The following is a 23,083-nucleotide window of genomic DNA, read 5'->3' on the forward strand; positions in this document are numbered from 1 at the left end:
CTTCATATATGCTGATTAGAAAGTAACAACAAAAAAAAGCTCAAATTAATAAAGAAAATTAAAAAATTAAAAAGCCAGTAATTAAAATACTCTTGGGATCATATAAATAATGCTATGGCATTATCGTAGTCACAGAAATGATGTAACTGTACCATGCAAGAATGATGCATTTAAAAATATTTAAACTGGATGAATTAATCATTCGTGATGACTTAAGGCTTTAAGCGGAAACGTAACTGAGTAACTGAAAGGGATAAAAGGTCAAAGAATATCGCTGAGGCGAGGGCAGAAAAGCGTGCACGTCCACCTCCGTGAGGAGAAGCTCAGTCCAGCGAAAACAAATGATCACAGTGTAGAAGCAGCAGAATGAATTCCTATCCATTTCTAAACATGCACTGTGTCCAAAATGTGTTCAGCACACAATCCTAATGGGAGGAACTATACACACAGAATATACTGGATACTGTCAACTGCAGCATGGGGAAAATATATAGGATGAAACATAATGCTACGATATAGTATAGTACATGGTCATTTCAACATACTGGGCCTACATTTAAAGGAACACGCCAACATTTGGGGAAATTAGCTTACCGTCTTCTCCGGAGAGAGACAAGAAGATAGATACCAGTTTCCTCTCTGTGCGTTCAGTAGAAAGCATGTTAGCCTAGCTTAGCACAATGAATGGACATGGACATGGCCGGTTAGCCTTTGGTAGAGGTATTAGTTGGACAATGCCTAGGCTAACCGGCCATGTCCGCTTCCATTCATTGTGCTAAGCTAGGCTAACATGCAGCCAGATAGCCTTCTACTGAACGCACAGAGAGGAAACTGGTATCTATCTTCTTGTCTCTCTCTGGGGAAGACGGTAAGCTAATTTCCCAAAATGTTGGCGTCCTTTAAACATGAAGGCCAAAATACGAACACTAATAGCACCATGCTGTTGTTTCTGGTGATTTATTAATAACAATCCATGTCTCACAGTGTTTATCCTCGCTGGTTCAGATGTGTCCCCGGTCTACTCACTCGCACCTCGAAAACAACACATCTCAGGATTCTCCATGCACTGTTGTGAGAACTCGCAGGCTAAAACGTTTTCAAATTCAGTGCGGTATCAAGAGAATACATTCCAAAGAATATATTCAATCCAACAAATTGCTATACAAACAAAGCCAGCGACGGGGCAACTGCTCTCCGACAAGGGGCCCGTACTGCAACCAGGGACTGTACCGTACTTGTAACAATCGGCATTGGCGCCAGAAAGCCACCAGTATTAGCCACTCTCCTCACCTTTAAATCCTGACTCAAAACCTACCTGTTCTCCCAAGCATACAACCTTCCCTACCCATAAGCACCCTCCTCCAACCTACCACCTCCCTTTCCCCTTCCCTACTTTCTCTCCCGTCTCCTGTCCCTCCCACAACAAAAAAACGTAAAAGAAACTTAAAGGAGCTATAATCCGTAAGGAAATCATTATATGTCATGCATGAGTGTAGCTGCAGCCATGTTATCCAAACTTCTTCTGTTTACTTTGTGTTTGTTTTAAAGGTACAGTATGGTGAAATGGATTCACCTATGACCTTCTTTTGTTTTATTTTTATTGATTATGTATGCGATATATGACTGATTTATACTGAATGTTTCATATTTGTATGTGTATATCTGTGAGGACCCCAGGAATAATAGCCAACACGTCGATGATGACTAATGGGGATCCTAATAAACATAAACATGCCCCCCCCCCCCCCAGGTTTCTTTACTTCACTGATTGTTTCCTTACTGGCTTTTGTATTTGTTGCTTGTTACTCGTGGTTTTATGTCTTGTGTATTCACTGTTCTTTGTTTTGCTTATTGTCAGCGTCTCTGGGTTCTTGAAAAGTGCTATATAAATTAAATTAATTATTATTATTATTATTATTTACTCACTGTTTCTTGGTCTCTTCAAACTTCTGGAGGAGCTTCCGCAGGCCGCTGTTCTTAAAGCCCTGGCAGTGAGCTGCCGGCGCGCCGATCGTCACCACGTCATACGTGTGGTCTGTGGACACACAGGGCAGCGGCAGTGTAAATGGTAAATGGCTGCATTTATATATATTTATCCAAGGCGCTTTACAATTTGTTCCTCACATTTTTACCCATTCACTCACACACAGACGGCGGAGGCAACCATGCACGGTGCCAACCTACTCATCGGGAGCAATTAGGGGTTAAGTGTCTTGCTCAAGGACACATCAACACGCTGCCCGGGAGGAGCGGGAATCGAACCGGGAACCTCCGGATTGCCAGTCGACTGCTCTACCTCCTGAGCCACTGCCAATGTGATTGTGAGTTCATTCATTCATTCACTGAAGGGCACAGGAAGTCCTTCATTCCGACAGCCATCAGACTTTACAATGCATCACTGTGCCTCACTGCATCACTGAGCACAGTGTGACACTGTGACAGTTACCATCTTCCTGGACTTTTACTTTTAAAACAACATTGTTCAATATTACACTTACTGTACACTTCTGTATATTTTTACTGTATATTTTATACTAGAATGTATATACATAACATACAAAATGTGAATCCCGGACCGTACTTTATTATTATTATTATCTTATTCTTAGGCTTATTTTATTCTTTGGCAATTTCTTTTGTTATTCTTATGCGTGACTTTGTTCTGTCTACCTAAATGTTTACTGTGAGCAATTTGTAGTGCCAAATTTCCCTCGGGATGATTAAAGTATTTCTATTCTATTCCAAAAGACAATTGAGGTCACCCTCATTTTCAATGTCGTCGAGACATTACAATTGTAACTGAGGGGTACAATTCCCTGACTGTATTACTAGATATGATACTTACTACCACTACCTTTGTACTTAATATTCGGCCACCCAGTACACGGCATAAATATATTATCATAAACACTCTCACGTAGATGAAACGGATCAAACACAAATGTACGAAGTCGAAACAGGTCTTTATTTCTACACAGCGATGGTGTGTAGAACAAGCACTTAATCACTTAATTACATTTATGAATTGAAATAGTATGCACTTTTATGGCAAAGAGTATTCGTCGGTATATCAATAGAGAATGTCCAATCTCTGAAGGCGCAGGTGGTAAATATACGACCTGGAATAGTTAAGGAATAACAGCAATGATACTTTAATGATTATATACTAGATACACTAGAGGGGGTTAATCCGGTCGCTTGTAAGCCGACAGGAGTAGGAGGGGGGGGGGGGGGGTAGAATCCGGCTGCCTCGTCCGGCCAAGGGTATCCCAGGTGAACCCACTGTAGTGCCGTTCAATGCGCCGGCGATCCTTGGACCACAGATGAAAGCAGGTGGACTCTTTGTGGGCCGGCTCTCTCCGGTCCACGGGGGAGAGACGTGAAGCGACCTCGTCTTGCAGAGCGTCTCCTCACCTTGCGTCCTCTCCAGGGGGGGGGGGTTCCAACACACGGCAGTGTCGGGGGTCTTTATCCATGGAATAATCAAAGTATACAAAGCATAATCCGTGCCTGGGAAGGCGGGCTGTCGTCGGTAGAATAATCCGGTATACAGGTCCACTCGCTCGTCGGCTCTGGGGCTCCTCGGGTGCAGCTTCACATGGGGTCAACCACCCTGGGTAAGCAGCCAGTTCTCTGCCCGAAACGATGGGGTACTGACTACGGTAGTATTCTCACCGCACGAAGCACTATATATTAACAGACTATTATTAGCTTAATAGACTACGTCCAACTCGACGATATAGTGCCAAATATGACTATTCAAATATTAATATACACGATGTCTCAATACCGATGGTAGGCGAACTTGGCCTTACTCCCACACGTGGCGTCGCGGGGAGGCTTTACGTCTGTGACTCTATTGGAGGGTAAGAAACTGGACTGAAAAGAAAGTCCTACTTTAGTAGCGCAGTATATATACGCACTATGAACAAATAGTCCCATTAGTGGTGCGGTAGCCAGATTCCTACGCGGAACTAGGACTTGTTCGTACATGTGGAGCGGTACGTTTGAACTGGGTCTGAGGGGTATGGCAGCCTGGCACCAAGGTCTCGACCAATAGTAGAATGGAGACTATTATGGGATGTTCAGTAGGCTAGAATGGATATTCAATGCATATTGTACAAGGAATATACAAGGGATATCAGGGAATATTAGAGAATATACAAATACAATTAAATATATATATATAAATAAATATATATATTCGGTTTAATCTGGCCCTTCACAACAGCCACCCCCTGAATAGGTCCCAGACCTAATCAGTTAAACAGGGACAGATTAATCGCGTTGTCTATTTACACATAAGGGTTTGCTGTAGGGGTCAGTCAACTTCACAAAGTCATAGGGTTGTAGGGTCATGGTCATCATCGATTGTGTCTGGGAGTCGAGGCAGTTCTATGAGCCTTGCCACGGGACGGGTGTAAGTGCGACCCTGGACGAGCACTTCAGCTGCTCGGACCTTGCCGTCGGCACCGGTGATCACTTTGCTTACGCGGCCGGCCGGCCACATAGCTCTGGGCAGTGATTGATCAATAATCATGACGACTGTTCCTTCTGTCAAATTGTCTCTCTCCTTTACCCACTTCTGGCGGGTCTGTAGAGACGGTAGGTAGTGTAGTAGGAAACTGTTCCAAAACTTGTCGGCTAATACTTGGCTGTACCTCCACATTCGTCGGCCGTTCGCTTCTTCAGGCCGGTACATTGTCTGGGGTAATGCAGGATCTAGCCGCCCCATCAGGAGTGTGTTGGGGGTAACTGGGTCGATATCCGCCACATCACTGGAGACATATCCGAGGGGCTTCGAGTTAAGTACTCCCTCAATCTCCGTGAGGACTGTCATTAGGACTTCTTCCGCCACAGTCTGGGCCCCAAGTACTGCGTACAGGGCTGTCTTTATGGAGCGCACTTCTCGTTCCCAAGTGCCACCGAAGTGGGGTGCGTTTGGGGGGTTGAATTGGAAATCAACCTGTGCTGGAGCGAGGTGGGTCTTAAGTTCTGGGCCCATAGCTTGGAAGCTCTCTCTCAGCTCTCTTTCGCCGCCTTTGAAGTTTGTCCCATGATCGGACAATAGGGTAGACGGTCTTCCTTTCCGTGATGTGAATCTTCGGAAGGCCATAAGGAATGAGTCTGTGCTCATGGTCGGGAGAAGCTCGATGTGTATCGCTCTGGTGGTCATGCATTTGAATACAATACCCCACCGCTTCTCGGTTCCTCTTCCTTTCTTTATGTGCAGCGGGCCAAAGCAGTCCATACCCGTTGAGTGGAATGGCTTGTCACCGATTCGGAGGCGACATGGAGGAAGGTCAGCCATCCTTGGTATGCTGGGCTGCGCGCGCCACTTGCGGCAGTCTAGACATGTTCGCTGGAAGCGTCGTACCGCCTCTCTTCCTTGTAGGATCCAGTAACGACGTCTGATTTCCGCGAAGACTCTTTCTGCTCCTGCGTGATGTACATCCTCATCGTATTTCTTTATAATCAGCTCTGTGACCTTGTGTCGGCTGTTCAATACGATCGGGTATTTAATGTCATCCGGTAGATTGGGGGCTCTGCGTAGGCGACCACCCACTCTGATGAGGGTATGAGCGTCGCTCTCGGGGGCCAGGTGAATTAATCTGCTGTCGGATGGGACGGGCTTTCCTCCCTGTAGACAGGCCAATTCATCGGGGAACGAGTCTCTCTGGGCTCGCTGCAGTAGAAGCAATTCTGCTTCCTCGTAGTTAGCTGCTGACATATCAGCGGGGGACTTGCACTCCGGGTGGTACCGCAGGAATGTTCTTTGTTGTGCACTCTCTATGGACGTGCAATCGTCTATGTTAGGGTCGGTGGAGGCTACGGTGCTCAATCCACAGAACACAGACTTCTTATTTTCCACCTCCTCTGGACTTGCTTCCCTCGGGATAGGCATGGGCCACTGTCCTTCCGGGAGTCTTAGGAATGCGGGGCCGTCACTGTAGACATTGCGACGGGTGAGGTCATCCAGGGGCATCCCCCGGGTGATGACGTCAGCTGGGTTCTGTTTTGTATCAACGTAGCGCCACTCTGTTTCTCCGGTTAACTCTTCGGTTAAGTCTTGAATCTCGGTGACTCTGACTCCCACGAAGACTTTGTACTTGCATGAGTCCGATTTGATCCAGGCGAGTACCGTCGTGGAATCTGACCACAGGATTGTTCTAGACACCGGTATGGTGAGCTCACGTTGGATGAGCGTGGCTAGGTGCGCTCCGGCTAGGGCTGCGCAGAGCTCTAGACGTGGGATAGATTGTTGCTTGCGTGGGGCTATTCTCGAGCGGGCGAGGACAAATGCTGTGTAGATCTCTCCCCCCTGGTCTTGGGCCCGCAAGTAGGCTACTGATCCGTATGCGACCTCTGAGGCGTCACTGAAGACGTGTAAGTCCATTTTACATGTCTCTGGCCTCACCGTGGGTGGGAAGTAGCTTCGGCGCATATTAACGCCTGGGAGTGAGTGGAGCTCCATCTCCCACTCTCTCCAGGTGGATGCAAGGGGTGCGGGAATGGGGTCGTCCCAGCCCTGGTCCTTGTCCCACAATGCTCGTACAATCATTTTTGCCCTGGTGGTGTACGGTAGAATACATCCTAGCGGGTCATATTGTCGGGCGAGTGTTGTGTACACACTCCGTCTGGTGGTCGGCGCCGCCGCCGGCCTTCCCTGCTCCGTAGTCAGGGGCTTGTGTCTGTAGTGAAGCGAATCTGTTTTGAATCGCCACACCAATCCCAGGGTCATCTCCTGGGCTTCTCCCGGGATTGTAGCCATCCAGGTCTCGCTGCTGGCTGCCTTGTCCTCGGAGGAGAGGCTGCGCAGTACTTGCGGATCGCTGCTGGCCCACTGCCTGAGATCAAAGCCGCCTTTGATCAATGAGGCGCGGAGTTTAATCAGGAGAGCCTCGGCTTCTTCCTGGGTTGAAAGGCTTTGTAGACAGTTGTCTACGTAGAAGCTGTTCTTTACGCTGTGTCGGACCTCTTCGTCCGCTGCTGGGTCCTCTGCTACATGTTTCTGTAGTGCAAATGTCGCACAGCAGGGGCTGCACGTCGTTCCGAAGGGGAGGACTTCCCATTGGTAGATGGCTGGGTGCTCATCTCCTGGCTTCTCTCTCCATAGGAACCGTAACAGGGGCTTGTCCGCCTCTACTAATCTCACCTGCAGGAACATTCCTTTAATGTCCCCGCTGATGGCCACCTTTTCCTGGCGGAAGCGGAGTAGAACGCCGAGTAGGGAGGGGCCGAGTGTGGGACCGGGCAGTAACTCTTTATTTAGATTTTGGGATCCGATCTGGTAGCTGCAGTTAAATACTATGCGGTCTTTACCGTTGTGATGGACCTTGTGGTGGGGCACGTACCACGATTCAGTGGTCTGGTCAGCCTCTTTAATGTCCATCTTTGTGACGTGTCCCGCTGTGATGAGCTTCTCAATCTCAGCGCGGTATACACTCTCTTGGGCGGGGTTCTTGGCTAAGCGCCGCTCCGTGTTCAGCAGGTACCGTTCTGTGGCGTCTGTCTTGGCGTGGAAAGTAGGCATTCCTTCTCGCCGCAGGAGTGGCGTGGCGTATCTCAACACGCCGTTGACCGGGACTCTCTTGGTCCCTGTCTCGAGGAGGTGAATTGCGTAAATGTCATCTTTAGAGCGAATGTCTTTCTTTCCGTTCTTAAAGGGCATTTGTTCCAAGGTCCATAGCCGCTCTACGTGTTGCAGGAGTGCGGTTTCTCCCTCTGTGACTCGGGAGTGGAGACATCTAGTGGCTGTACTTCGGTTGAGAGATTTGGCGAGCGGGCCTTGGAGAGTCCATCCCAAACGGGTCTCGACTGCTGCAGGACAGCCTCGGGGTCCGGTATGAACCCGGTCTATCGGGACAATGAGGTCTGCATGGTCGGAGCCTATCAACAGGGTCGGCATAGCATTGTCTATGAGCGGGATCGGTAACTTGCGCAGATGTGCATATTTCTCCATCAGCTTGGCGACGGGGTATGTGTACCGCGACAGTCCTATTTCTTGGCTGGTGAAAGCGTCTGCAATCTGGTACCGTCGCTCAGGCTGGCCGCTTGCTGCGATAGAGAATGAGACATTCTCGCCCTTTATCGTCTTCAAATCTCGTCTTATTGTCCGAATTGTCATTTGGGTTTCGCTTCCCCGCAGCCCTAGCTGGGCCGCAGCGGAGGCGAGCAGCAGGGTCTTCTCTGACCCGTCATCGAGGACGGCGTAAGTGTCCAGGACTTTATTCTGGTAGCTTAGTGTCACACGCACTACTTTTAGGAGTACTCGGGCTCCACTGCTGCTGGCGGGATCGATGTACATGACGCTCGCTTTGCGGCTGGATGGTGCAGGTGAAGGGCGCCGTCTGTTACTGTCGTGAAGTATGTCCAGATGGGCTCCATCGCACTTGGTGCACCTTTTCTTTAAGCGGCATTCGGCTGCCATGTGTGAGCGCGCACAGCGAAAACAGCGCTTGTTGGACTTTATCCATTGACCTGCTTCCTCCGCGTTCAGCTTGGGGAAGGAGTCACATTGTGCTAGCCAGTGTTCTTTCTCACAGTAGGGGCACACTATCTTCCACTTCTCCGTTCTGGAGGGGGTACTGTGGCTCCTGCTGCTCGGTACTGACTCCGATTGGTGCATCACAGTCACCGATCTTCTTCCATCATTTAGTCGTCTGGTTCCTTCTCTGGAGCCAGGGGTGCTCCGTCCGAATGTATCTAGCCGTAGGCTGCTGACTTCTCTCGCCAGGAAGTCTGCTAGATCGAGGAGGTTCGGTTCGGGGCCATTCGGGTCTCTGTGGTCCCTCTGCCGCCTAAAGCGCTCCTGACGAGCGGGCGGCAGCTTCTCCAGGATCCTTTCCACATTTGAGTTGGCGTAAAGTTCATGCCTCCCCTTCTCTCTTTGCGCTCCCAACATCCCTACCAGGGACTGCACTCTGATGGACAGGTCGTCCAGTGCTCGATTGTCTATTGCTGGGGGTAAGCGGTCGATGTGTCGGATCTCCTGGATCACGTAATCCCATATGCGCCCATACCTCTGGTCCAATGCTACCAGCGCTGCTGTGTATGGGGTGGTGGAAGTCGCGTAGGCGAGCGCTATATTATGTGCGCGGGGTACCTTTAAGTGCTTCAGTAGGATGGCGTATTTGTGGCGTTCATCCAATACATCCACCAACATGGTCTCCAGACACATGCAGAGTTCTGTATACTGGGCCCGGTTCTCTTGGGTGAAGTCGGGTACCATAGGCGTGCCAATGTATGACGCTGACTGTGGATACATCGGCGAGCGTTGGGGGAGAGGCCTCCTAGGCGAGTCTCCTCCCGCTCCTTGGTATGGGCTGGTACCGGCAGTGTACCATGGCCCGCTTGTCCAGGTGCTGTTCCTCGGTGCGGGTTGTGCGTCGTGCTCACCCGGGTATAGAGTCGGGGGTCTGTAGCGCAGCTCCGCGGGAGTATAGCCTGGGCTGTACCGCGCCTCCTGGTCCGGTAGAGTACTGTGCTGTCTTCGGGCGTGGTTCTCCTCCTCTTCGTTTACTGTTAGTAGAAGACTAGGTTGTTGACTGACAGCGTAAGCCTCTAAGTACTGAGGGAGCCGTCGTTCGCGCTGCGGGCGTTGGTTAGGAGGATCGTTTCGTGGAGTGTTCATCATAGGCCATTTCAATATTAATAACACTATATTAATATTACACTAATTACCCTCCGGCTCGAAGGACCAATTGTAACTGAGGGGTACAATTCCCTGACTGTATTACTAGATATGATACTTACTACCACTACCTTTGTACTTAATATTCGGCCACCCAGTACACGGCATAAATATATTATCATAAACACTCTCACGTAGATGAAACGGATCCAACACAAATGTACGAAGTCGAAACAGGTCTTTATTTCTACACAGCGATGGTGTGTAGAACAAGCACTTAATCACTTAATTACATTTATGAATTGAAATAGTATGCACTTTTATGGCAAAGAGTATTCGTCGGTATATCAATAGAGAATGTCCAATCTCTGAAGGCGCAGGTGGTAAATATACGACCTGGAATAGTTAAGGAATAACAGCAATGATACTTTAATGATTATATACTAGATACACTAGAGGGGGCTAATCCGGTCGCTTGTAAGCCGACAGGAGTAGGAGGGGGGGGGGGGTAGAATCCGGCTGCCTCGTCCGGCCAAGGGTATCTCAGGTGAACCCACTGTAGTGCCGTTCAATGCGCCGGCGATCCTTGGACCACAGATGAAAGCAGGTGGACTCTTTGTGGGCCGGCTCTCTCCGGTCCACGGGGGAGAGACGTGAAGCGACCTCGTCTTGCAGAGCGTCTCCTCACCTTGCGTCCTCTCCAGGGGGGGGGGTTCCAACACACGGCAGTGTCGGGGGTCTTTATCCATGGAATAATCAAAGTATACAAAGCATAATCCGTGCCTGGGAAGGCGGGCTGTCGTCGGTAGAATAATCCGGTATACAGGTCCACTCGCTCGTCGGCTCTGGGGCTCCTCGGGTGCAGCTTCACATGGGGTCAACCACCCTGGGTAAGCAGCCAGTTCTCTGCCCGAAACGATGGGGTACTGACTACGGTAGTATTCTCACCGCACAAAGCACTATATATTAACAGACTATTATTAGCTTAATAGACTACGTCCAACTCGGCGATATAGTGCCAAATATGACTATTCAAATATTAATATACACGATGTCTCAATACCGATGGTAGGCGAACTTGGCCTTACTCCCACACGTGGCGTCGCGGGGAGGCTTTACGTCTGTGACTCTATTGGAGGGTAAGAAACTGGACTGAAAAGAAAGTCCTACTTTAGTAGCGCAGTCAGCGTTTCCGTTAGCCGGTAATTACCGGTTTTTGACCGGCAAAATCTGTTGAAGTCCGACATATTTAATCTCTCCGGTCATAATGTCCGGTGAAAATAATTCCCTCTAAACACAATTAGATTATTTGAATTGTATTAAAATAGGCTAAAATTAAATAGCCTATGCGATGAACGAAACAAACAATCATTAAGCAGCCGGTCTAATAATGACATTGTCTTGTCAGCGCGAGCTGGCTGCTGATATATTTGCGAGAAGCATCCATCTGCCGGCCGGCAGGGTGCAGTACTCCAATTCAGCCATTGGCAATTCAGCTGTTGGGTGGGGGCGCTGCTGAGCGGTTTCCAGACCGGACCTAAAAACACTGCTGCTCCATGCTTCACGTAAATATATCAGCAGCCAGCTCGCGCTGACAACAGAATGTCATTATTAGACCGGCTGCTTGGTGAAGCAACGATGAAACAAATGATTGTTTGTTTCGTTCATCGCATAGGCTATTTAATTTTAGCCTATTTTAATACAATTCAAATAATCAAATTGTGTTTAGAGGGAATTATTTTCACCGGACATTATGACCAGCACCAAGTCGTTGGGAGGTGGAGATATAAATCACGCAAACCCACGATAATGTTCAGTTCTTCGCTTGATATAATTAATATAAATGTCCAATATAACGGAATTCGTTAGCTCATAAAAATGTGATTATAACAGACTGCTGTTTATTAAGGTCGGGCAGACTGCCCACCGACACCTCAAGTCGGCAGCAGCACGAAGTCTCGAGGGACTTATTTTATTTGGAATATATTAATGACTGTATATACGCAAAAGTAGCCTAGTTTTAAGTTAAAATATTATAAATGCCTTGATGATGTCATTCTTTATATAGGCATATCAATTGTTTTTAAGCTCAATAAACTCTGACCGGAATTTATCCCATTTGTCCGGTAGATTGAAATCTACCGGACACTCAGACCTGCAAAAAAAAATTCTAACGGAAACCCTGAGCGCAGTATATATACGCACTATGAACAAATAGTCCCATTAGTGGTGCGGTAGCCAGATTCCTACGCGGAACTAGGACTTGTTCGTACATGTGGAGCGGTACGTTTGAACTGGGTCTGAGGGGTATGGCAGCCTGGCACCAAGGTCTCGACCAATAGTAGAATGGAGACTATTATGGGATGTTCAGTAGGCTAGAATGGATATTCAATGCATATTGTACAAGGAATATACAAGGGATATCAGGGAATATTAGAGAATATACAAATACAATTAAATATATATATATAAATAAATATATATATTCGGTTTAATCTGGCCCTTCACAACAACAATGCATACATTTCTTTTTACAATATAATAATAATAAATATTAATAACTATCTATATAGCACTTTTCACACATGGACCGCAGTCCAGAGTGCCCCACAGCAATTAGTATAAAATTAACATGGGCATAAAATCAGCACACAATTGACAGAATAAAAAAAACAATGCATAAATTGCAGACATTAGAATAGGAACTGTATAAAAGACAATAAAAGTAGTGCAACGTAAACTTGCAGATGTGTGTGCGTATGTGTGTGTACAGTATGTGTGTGTGTGTGTGTGTGGAAAGGATTATTGAGATCACATATAATATAAGTTCAGTGTGTGTGTGTTTGTGTGTGTGTGTGTGTGTGTGTGTCTAGGCTTTAAGAAATACACACACACACACAGAGTGCCGATTGTTATTACATTATGTGTTCGATCTAGGGAGATAGGGGACATACCGGTAAGTCATCAATATGTATGTGCGTGCATGTGTGTGTGTGTACGTGTGTGTGCGTGTCTGTGTGTGGCTTTGTTGATTCTTAACATATTAGGCTGTCACAGACTTTAAAATGGCAATTCAATAGTTAGTAGTGGTAATAGTTTATGTAACTGTATATTGCTAACAGAAAATACAGGAACTTATATGTGTAAATGTACTTAATCTTGGTGGATTGTATCTTATTCTTTTATCCACTTTCTTTTCCTTATTTTTCTATTTTTCTCCCATACCAATTTCGTGTTTCCAATTCTCCCCTCCCCTGTCTTGAACGTTGCTTGCATATGCCTCACACTGGTCGGTTGTAGGGAGGATAGAAGCCTTGCATCACGTGTCCCCTCCGGTACACGAGGAGGCAGCCTGTCACATCTTTTCACCTGCCAGCGCGGACTCTCATTGGCGAGGTGTAACGTGTGGGAGGCTCACACTACCCCCGCCATTTCCTGTCTCTGCTGTGCAGGCGTCCCCCAACCGACCTGTAAGAGTCGCTGTCCACAACGTCCAGATTACCACCCATCGACTTCCACCCACTAACTCTGCCAATGAGTTAGTATGACGGCCGGCCCAAGCCGGAGGCAATGCTGACACCCGGATTTCGAGACCGGAGTGTCTTGCATTTTTCTTAAGAAAAAATGTCTTTGTTGCTCTGTGTCCTTAGTGCTTATTCTTTGTGTACTGCTTTTTCTTTTGATTTGCTTATCTTGATGTATATAAAGATTAGATTCCCATTTATTGTCAATAAACACAAATACAGTACAACAAAAAGAAGTTTGGCATCCAACCAGAGTGCACATGTACTATATAATGACGATATATTCTAATCTAATCTAATCAATAGTAATATACAACGTACAGGTGAATAAACTCAGTATAAAATATATAAATGAGTACTACTGAGGGTAGTGCGAATCAGATGTATGTACAGACTTGTAGTATTAGATGTACAGTGATACAGGTAGACACTATGGTAATAGTCATACAGCGTAATAACTAATAAGAGTAGGTAAGGGATATGTACAGATATAGATATAGTATCTACAGATATGTCAACAGATGATGTGCAGGTATGTACAGACAGATGTGGATATATATATATATATATAAAGGCCACTGCATTGCAACTCCGTATGAAGTGATCTACAGTATATGAATAAAGCTTGACTGTTGAATTGTGGTAAAAACGCAATGTGACGCAACAGGACTCACCGAACCCGAGCTCGTCCTGCACCCTCATCCTCTGGACGTGAAGGTTGGTGGGCATGAACTCCAACTTCCTCTCTGCTTTCAGATTACTGGCCTTGAACGATGGACCTGAGAGAGAGAGAGAGAGAGAGAGAGAGGGAGGGAGGGAGGGAGGGAGGGAGGGAGGGAGGGAGGGAGGGAGAGAGAGAGAGAGAGAGAGAGAGAGAGAGAGAGAGAGAGAGAGAGAGAGAGAGAGAGAGAGAGAGAGAGAGAGAGAGAGAGAGAGAGAGAGAGAGAGAGAGAGAGAGAGAGAGAGAGAGAGAGAGAGAGAGAGAGAGAGAGAGAGAGAGAGAGAGAGACTATAGTCATTGAGGTCTGACAGAGTTGACTGGTAGGCTAGTATGAGTGAACCACTATACTACTAACCTCTATAGTCATTGAGGTCTGACAGAGTTGACTGGTAGGCCAGTATGACGGACTGGTACTGGGTGACGATCTGTCGTCGGAGGTTCTCCCAACATGGAGACAGCTCCCCTAGTTCCTCCAACTCACACACTCTGGAGAGACACACACACACACACAGTTTAGTTTATTTAGTTTGACAAACCATAGGTTGCAGATTAATGATGATTTCAGATTTAATTGTTAGGCTAGTGTTGTGATCCATTCATAGTTAACACTTTCTGCGCCAATCACGTAATATTACATGTTTGCTCACCAGCGGTTGTTACGTTTTTAGATCCTTTGATATTTTTTCTCCGATCCCCGTTCTAAATCATCATCCGGGTCATTCTAGCCATCCCTGGGTCGTTTGTATATGTTGGAATTGCAATGCCGATCGAATATCACCAGGTGGCAGTATCGTCTGTGTCTGAACTGGAATTGCATTGGCGTGGAAACACGTCTTCCTTTTTTTTCTTTTTTTGGTAGGTGTTACGAAGGATCAGATTAAACCGAATATATATATTTATTGATTGATATATATTGCATAATATTTGTATATCGTTTGATATCCCTTGTATATTCCTTGTACATATACACGGAATATCCCTTTAGCCTAGTACAGACCATAATATTTCATTCTCCTATTGGACAGCGGTCCACCAGGCGCCATTGCCATACCTCCAAGGTCTGGTTCAAAGTCACCGCCGGGGACTTGCCTGGACATGAACGGTTCTGCGCAAGGATATGAGACAGGAATAAAGCTGGTACTAGTTTGTTCACCTAACGTATAAATACGGCGCAGGTGAATACAGAAGTAGAGTTACCCAATAAGTTGAAGCCTCACCCACGATACAACGTGCGGTGAAGTATGGCCTGTTTGGCCCCAAATAGAGCATTGAGACCGCGTGCGAATTAATAACTGAAGTATCAGAGTTTAACGCTGTACCGTCGAGTTCGACCGATTCTATTAAGTCAGTAATAGTCTATTGGTGTATAGTGTATCGTGCAGCTACCGTTCTACAGTGACCAGCATCACCAACGTTTCCTCGTACCAGCTAGAGTGCTTATCCAGGCTGGGCTGCTTACCCTGGCGCTTTCACCCGAGGGGCCCTAGACGAGGACCGTGTGGATTATGTACACTGGATAACCTACCGACGACTGCATAGCCCTTTTCGGCTGGATTATATTTGCTTTTGGTCCTGTAATTGATGGAGCGGAGAATCGCCGACACCCACAATTGTGTGGGATTTACCCTGTGAGGAGCCACGTCGAGTCCGCCTCTCAGAAGCCTGAGGCCGGCTAGCTTTCTTCCATGCGGAGCTGCATGCTACGGAGAACAGCTGTATTCGTCTGCGGATCAAGATCTTATTGCACCGTCTCCTGTACTTGGAGTCTCCTTATCATCGTTGACCCAGACTCTACTACCGACAAATCCTCTCCCCTTGCTGGCTTACGACCGGAGGGACCCTACCAGTATCTCCCGCTATATTACCAGAGTACCATAGATATAATTCCTAAGATTCAGGTTGTATTATTATCTCCTGCGTAATATGAGAATGGACATACGTTATTGATTTGCCTACGCACATTCCTTTGCCTTATAAGCGCATCTAAAGTAAAGTATATTATGTACTATCATTGCTGCTAATAAATACTTAAATCCAGTTTTGTGTGGAACCGAGTCATTGTGGGAAGTGTTCATCATAAGATACCTGTGTACTGTATGGCCAGTAGTAATGTACATAAGACGGTAGTGGTTTAATGATACCATACTTATCAATACAGTCAGGGAATTGTACCCCTCAGTTACAGTAGGGGCTCCTCCTCCTGCTTGAACAGAGATTTACATTGATCGCCTCGAAATTCCGTTGCCAAAGCGTATTTTACCATCGAAACGTGTATAGACATATACACTGGTAATCGTGATGGCGATGCGATCACTTGGAATTATTCTTTTTGGAATACCTTCTGGCTAAGGTAAGGTATATTCTATGTCTATTTTACCAAACCTGAAACGTGTTTTTCTAACGATCACAATTCTGTGTTTAAAACATGCTCGGCAAACACGATCACAGTTTTGAGTTAAAACAACCCCCCCCCCATTGATTATTTTGTGAAGGTACACATGTACATGTTATATACCTTTGATTTGAGAGTATTTGGGGGTTCAGGGAATCAACCAGAACGATTCGGGCTTATTGCACATAACATGTTTTATCTCGCGATCTATGAAAAAAGACTGGATTATCTTGGAAATGCGCAATGTTTAGCGTGTAATAAACGACAAACTACAGTGTGTAGAAACAAACAATTCTTTCCATGTTGCACTACAAGTAGTGTCTGTCAAATGAGCCACACCATTGTCTCCACAGCTATAATACAGAACACACACACCCCTGCAAACATAGTGAAACATCGCGGAAACAACTATTTTAAGCTGGCCATCTAGCGGTAGAGATGGGAACTACGGCTATGTGTCCACAGCGGACGTTTTATGAGTTGTCAGCTCCTTTCTGTCATTGATTTCTATGCTGGAGAAGCGTCAGGCGCGCTCCTCTTCCCAGCACCGCTCAGGCGCGCTCTCGGCGGCAGCGTTTTTGGCGGAGCGCTCCCAGCTCATAAAGTTGAAACTAGTTCAACTTTCCGAAAAGCAGCGCGCTCATCAATGTACTCATCGAGGAAGGAGCGGAGCCGCGGCTGGCGCGAGCCTCAGTTGCATTCAGAAAAACGCTCAGAGCTTTATTTTTTCTTTTTTCAAAGCGGTCCGCCTTCAAAAAAACGTCCGCGGTGGACACATAGCCGTGGCGCTGAAAGTGTTAAGGACAGTTGAGGTTGAGTACTTTTGAGTAATATATAAAAATTCCCATTCCAAGTGACTGTCCAAAAACATGTAAAACATAGACTTGTGGTTCTATGTCTGAAGGGGTCTCTCTAGAATGAGTTTGTGTACAGCCTAAAGCAAACTGAAACTTTCATTCCTTGAATTATTCATAACAGAAATGATTCATGTAACCATAGGCCAACAATTTATATTTAACACTTACAATTTAGTGTTTGTGTGGGTGAGCATGTCTCTGTCAGTGTATTCAAGTGTGTGTGTGTGTGTGTGTACGCGTGCATGCGTGTGCATATGTGTGTGTCTGTGTGCATGTGTGTGTGTGCGTGCATGTGTGTGCATATGTGTGTGTTTGATTGATTGATTGATTGAAAACTTTATTAACAGATTGCAGAATGGGTACAGTACAGTACAGCTCAATACACACAATTGTTAAGGGGATGCAGACCAGAGAAAGACTTTTTTCTTGTTTACATTAGGGTCCCCCATTTTCAATTCATCATAAGGTGTGTGTGTGCATGTGTGTGTGTGTGTGTGTGTGCGTGTGTGTGTGTGCATGTGTGTGTGTGTGTGTGTGCATGTGTGTGTGCATATGTGTGTGTGTGTGTGTGTGTGTGTGTGTGTGCATATGCATGTACCTGGCGGCGTCCTCCTCCAGCAGCAGTTTAACATACTGTCTGGGGATGTTGAGTGACAGCACACTCTCGGCCATCTGCTCCAGAACCCTCAGGTGGTGCCCCCCGGTGGTGGGGAGCCGGTACACCCTGGACATGGTGCCTCCAAACACTAGGAGAAAAGAAACAACAACAAATATCATAAAAAAATAAGAAGCACACATTTGCATACTGTGGTCCCTAAAAATTATTGGGATTATAGTGGGTTTGGTATTTTCATACTAGCGCTCGTGTCCCTATGCTTTCTCTTTTGTTGTCGTTGTTGTTCTTAGCTCTATTCTATTTAAATCTTTATAAATGTTCTTATGTACCCCAGTTGCTATTGCATGTACATATTTGTGTTTTATTACACATATACATACAGACTAACTATTTTGCCTGTTTTATTCTCCACCCACCGATCATCCATAGCAACACTATTATCACCGACATCCAAGAAGGGGGATCCCCCCTTGAACAGGCCCTTCTAAGGTTTCTCTCCTCCACATTGCCTGTGGTGCTTTTTTCCTATTGCTAGTTTTTTCATTACCTTCGCTGGGGTATGTCTGGGAGTGTTGCATTTATTTATTCTACATTTATTTTGGATTTCATGGTGGGTTTTTTGTTCTTGATTTATTGTGATGTTTCTTCTTGACTTGTTTAAAGAAGACCCATCCGGCCCATGGGGACATTAACTTGTGATTGCGGGCTTTACAAATACATTTGATTTGATTTGTGAGGCTGAGACTCAAACTGCATCCATGTGTGATGATGTGAGAACCAGAAGAGCCAGCTCCTTCAATTTGAGTGATACAGATTTCTTTGAAACTTAACCTCACTGTCTTAACCTCACTGTATTAACCTCACTGTATAAAGTTACGAATAGTTCCCTCTAAGTTAATCACAGCACTGTGAAACGTTACACCCATATACTAGAGACCAGAACAAGTGACATTTCATCACAGAAGACATTTTTTAAATAGTAAATCACAGTATGAACATTTCTTAAGTGTTATTCAAGATGTTGGGGTCACACACACACCTTTCAAAGTCACACGTGTCATTTTTGGTTGAACAATCCATACCGAGGTAAACAGATCTCACCCAGAAAAACAAGAGAGACAGACACACTCAGAGACACACTCACACGCGCACACACACACACACACGCACACGCACACGCACACACACACACACACACACAATGCTGGTGCAAAACAACAATCAGGATCTCCTTTCAAGATAATACGATTTATTGTCTGAACCGCCAGAAAACATGGAGCCATGAGAAGAGAGACAGCAATGGCTGGGGGGGGGGGGGGGGGGAGAGATGGATGGAGGGAGAAATGGAGAAAGGGAGGGAGAGCTGGATGGGGGGGGGGGGGGGGGTGGAGGTAGATATAGAGGGACAGAGGAAGGGAGGTAAGAAGTTTGCTTTTGTATATAATGTTGTCACTAAATGCTTGATTAGTCATAATGCATTCTTGCTGGTTTTTAACATTTTTGTATCGATTTTGATATGACCCTGTTTCCAGAAATGCACTTTATAACAAGCACGTCATTTGTGGGAAGCTACAACCTATTTGGCTAAAGGGAAACTCCCTGTATCGCCCTGCCTTGCTGTCTTGTTGTATTCAACTGTAGCATTGTAACAGCCATTATGCATCCATCTATTAACTGACATTATTTTATAATACTGCCTACTTTTATACACTGCCTATCAAATTCATGTGTCGGTTCTATGCTAATTTTATCTCACTACCTCCTACTGTATGCACTGTAATTTTAAGAGAACTATTTTATCACACTTTTTACTTCTTACTGATGCACTGCTCTGTTGTATGTTAAATACTCTGTTGTATGTCCATTCTATTTTATAATTTTTTGACTATTTTTAAACTGAATCATTTTAAACTATTTTTATTATTTGTATTACTGAATGAAACTGTAAACAGAGAGCCTATTGGGATGATAGATCCTAATGTGAAACACTGTGATTTACCATACCTTGCTACCTGTCTATCTTTTTTATGCTCGCTTATGCCTGTATTTTTTACTGTTGTGAAGCACTTTGAACTGCAACCTCTGTATGAAAAGTGCTATACAAATAAAGTTATTATTATTATTATTATTATTATTATTATTATTATTATTATTATTATTATTATTATTATTATTATTATTATTATTATTATTATTATTATTATTTATTATTATTATTATTATTATTATTATTATTATTGTGAATGGTGAAACAGCGCGGTGGTGCAGAGGTGTTCTCCCCGTGTCTGTGTGGGTTTCCTCCGGGTACTCCGGTTGCCTCCCACACCAAAGACATGCACGCCAGTTATATCCTGCTGTTGCCCTTCACCGAGGCACTGGCGTCACAAATGGAGTTAGTCCCCGGATGCAGCCCTGTGTGGCTGCCCACTGCTTCTAAATAGTTAGGACGGATCAAATGCAGAGGACACGTTTCTCCAAGGGGATAAATAATAAAGGTATAACTTAAAAGGAACACGCCAACCGTTTCCTCTCTGTGCGTTCAGTAGAAAGCTATCTGGTTAGCCTAGCTTAGCACAATGAAGGAAGCGGGCAGTGCCGGTTAGCCTAGGCATTGTCCAACAAGCACCTCTCCCGAAGGCAAACCGGCCATGTCCGCTTTCATTCATTGTGCTAAGCTAGGCTAACATGCAGCCAGATAGCTTTCTACTGAACACAGAGAAGAAACTGGTCTATCTATCTTCTTGTTTCTCTGGAGAAGACGATAAGCTAATTTCCAAAATGTTGGCGTGTTCCTTTAACTTTGCATAAAACTGTGCACACTTAAGATTAAAAAAGTTAGACCTTTAACTATAGCACCACGGTCTGTCTGATTGGGATAATTCTGCTTGCTGTGATGTCTTTGCACACCAATATCAAGTACTGTACCAGGTTCCATGTATCCATCATGTTGTTTTGGACACACATTGATACAGACAGATGGACAGACAAATCCATATGCAACAGGCGACAGACTGATCAGACCTGTTGGTCACAGCTGGAAATTGGATGTGTTTTAAGGATGGAGTCAAGGAACAGAGGAAGGAGTGATGAAGGAAGGAGGGGAGAGAGATGAGGGAGAGAGATATGAGGGACGGAAGAAAGAAATGATGGGAATGGAGGCAGGGAAGTTAAGGGAAAAAGAAAGAAGGAGAGAAAGAAAAATAAAGAAAAATAATGGGTGATTCAGATGGATGGAGGGAGAGAGAGAGAGATAGGGAGGAATGGAGTGAAGAAGCAAGGGAGGCCGGGACAGATTGAAGGAGGAGATGAAAGACATAAAGAGGGAGGCAATGATAGAGGAAGGTAAGGATGGAGAGCGGGAGGGAAAGAGGGAGGGAGGGCAGGAGAGTGAGAGCGATGGAAAGATGGAAGTCCCCAGAAATTATTACAAGATCGGAAGACACCTTATACAGCTCCTGGGGGGAAACTACATTAGCCTCATTCCAATTCTAAATGATCATGCAGCCAATTGACAGTGAGGAGATGTGTCTATGTCTTTTTATGATGTGCCTTTTCCATCACAGCTGCTGCCCACAGGAAACCAGGCTATACCAGGTACCAATACCAGGTACTAATACCAGGTACCAATACCAGGTACTAATACCAGGTACCAATACCAGGTACCATATGGGGCGACAGTGGCTCAGGAGGTAGAGCAGTCATCTGGTAATCCGGAGGTTCCTGGTTCGATTCCCGCTCCTCCTGGGCAGTGTGTCGAAGTGTCCTTGAGCAAGACACTTAACCCCTAATTGCTCCCGATGAGCAGGTTGGCACCTTGCATGGTTGCCTCCGCCATCGGTGTGTTAATGAGTGAGTGAATGAGTAAAATGTGAGGAAGAAATTGTAAAGCGCTTTGGATAAAAGCACTATACAAATGCAGCCATTTACCATTTACTAGGGATGTCCGATATTATCGGCCGATATTGGCATAAAAATGTGATATCGGAAAATATAGGTATCGGTTTAAAAAAACATATTTTTTTTTTTTACATTTATTTAACCTTTATTTACCCAGGCAAGCAAGTACGAACAAATTATTATTTTATTTATTGTCAAAGTATGCATAATGTTGTGTTAATTACATGACAAGACATATGTAATGTTAATTACCTGAAATTATTCAGTTTTTTATCGGTATCGGTTGATATCTGTTGATATCGGTATCGGAAATTAAGAGTTGGACAATATCGGTATATCGGTATCGGTAAAAAAGCCAATATCGAGCATCCCTACCATTTACCAATAGGAGACAATGTCTATAAAATCTCAAGGATGAGTCGAGGAAGTAAGTAACTCATGGTCTGACATGGGACCAGGGTTCTAGAAGACCAGTGTGCAAAAAATGTTGGTCCTACTGCCTGATCCTGCGGCTGCTCAGCATCTCCCAGAATACCAAGGACACTTGATTGATTTCTCTATCGACACCGATAGGCGATTTTTCTTAGACTTTTAAGTCAGAATTACAATAAATATCAATTTAATCTTCAGAAAACATGTTTGATACAACGCAGGTATATTGAGATAATAAATAGGGGCATTTTGTTTGCCGTACTGTATAATATTGACACTGGAAGCGAAATATAGTGTGAAGTGGTAATACGGTAATGGTGCTACGGAGTGTATTTCCTACCTGATCGTAGGAGTATGTCTTTGCACAGAGAGGCGTACTTGGTTCGGACCCCCATAGACTCGGTGAGACTCTCATCCACCGGCAGCACCGTCTGGAAGGCCGAGACAAACGAGAGGTTATTTTATATACTGGGAGGTTGTATTAGATACCGTAAAACTTCTAATAGACCAGACACAGGATCTCAAATAACAGTAACGTCTCTTAAAAGGAAAACTCCAACATTTTGGGAAATGTGCTTATTTGCCATCTACCAAATGGAGTTAGACAAGAAGATGCATACCTTTTTCTTCTCTGTGCATGCAGTAGGAGTAGGAAGACGTTGGGAACTAGGTTAATGGAGGAACCTACTTCCAGTGACTGACGCTAAGCTAGGCTAACGGTGCGTGTCTTCCTACTCCTACTGCATGCACAGAGAAGAAAAAGGGTATGTATCTTCTTGTCTAACTCCATTTGGTAGATGCCAAATAAGCTAATTTCCCAAAATGTTGGAGTTTTCCTTTAAGAAACCATTGAGGAAAGCGTCACATTTAAACAAATTAACAGTCTTATTTGCTTGTCAACACTGACCAACATGACCAAAACCCCCTTCAGGCCCCAGTGGTCGTTAAAAATACATTGAAATTGATGATAATATAAACAGCAACACCTACTAAGCATATCCACATGGGGC

The 23,083-nt window shown here is 45.3% G+C and overlaps 1 protein-coding gene across 6 annotated transcripts in view; it reads right to left on the minus strand.

The window, feature by feature from the left end:
• Positions 1-23,083, minus strand: part of LOC311242231 (inositol polyphosphate-4-phosphatase type I A-like) — a gene marked incomplete at its 3' end in the record, with an annotated part of 159,729 nt that overhangs the window by 43,906 nt on the left and 92,740 nt on the right. For all 6 annotated transcript variants that reach the window (XM_084331195.1, XM_084331194.1, XM_084331191.1 and 3 more), the window contains exons 9-13: positions 22,414-22,504; positions 17,727-17,874; positions 14,235-14,365; positions 13,833-13,937; positions 1,927-2,035 (exon numbers count right to left, since the gene is read on the minus strand). In XM_084331195.1, coding sequence (XP_084187321.1) covers positions 1,927-2,035; positions 13,833-13,937; positions 14,235-14,365; positions 17,727-17,874; positions 22,414-22,504 — 584 coding nt within the window. The remainder of the gene's footprint in view (positions 1-1,926; positions 2,036-13,832; positions 13,938-14,234; positions 14,366-17,726; positions 17,875-22,413; positions 22,505-23,083) is intronic.

The sequence above is a fragment of the Notolepis coatsorum genome, assembly GCF_963971535.1.
Source record: "Notolepis coatsorum genome assembly, chromosome: 1".
Taxonomy (NCBI): Eukaryota; Metazoa; Chordata; class Actinopteri; order Aulopiformes; family Paralepididae; genus Notolepis; species Notolepis coatsorum.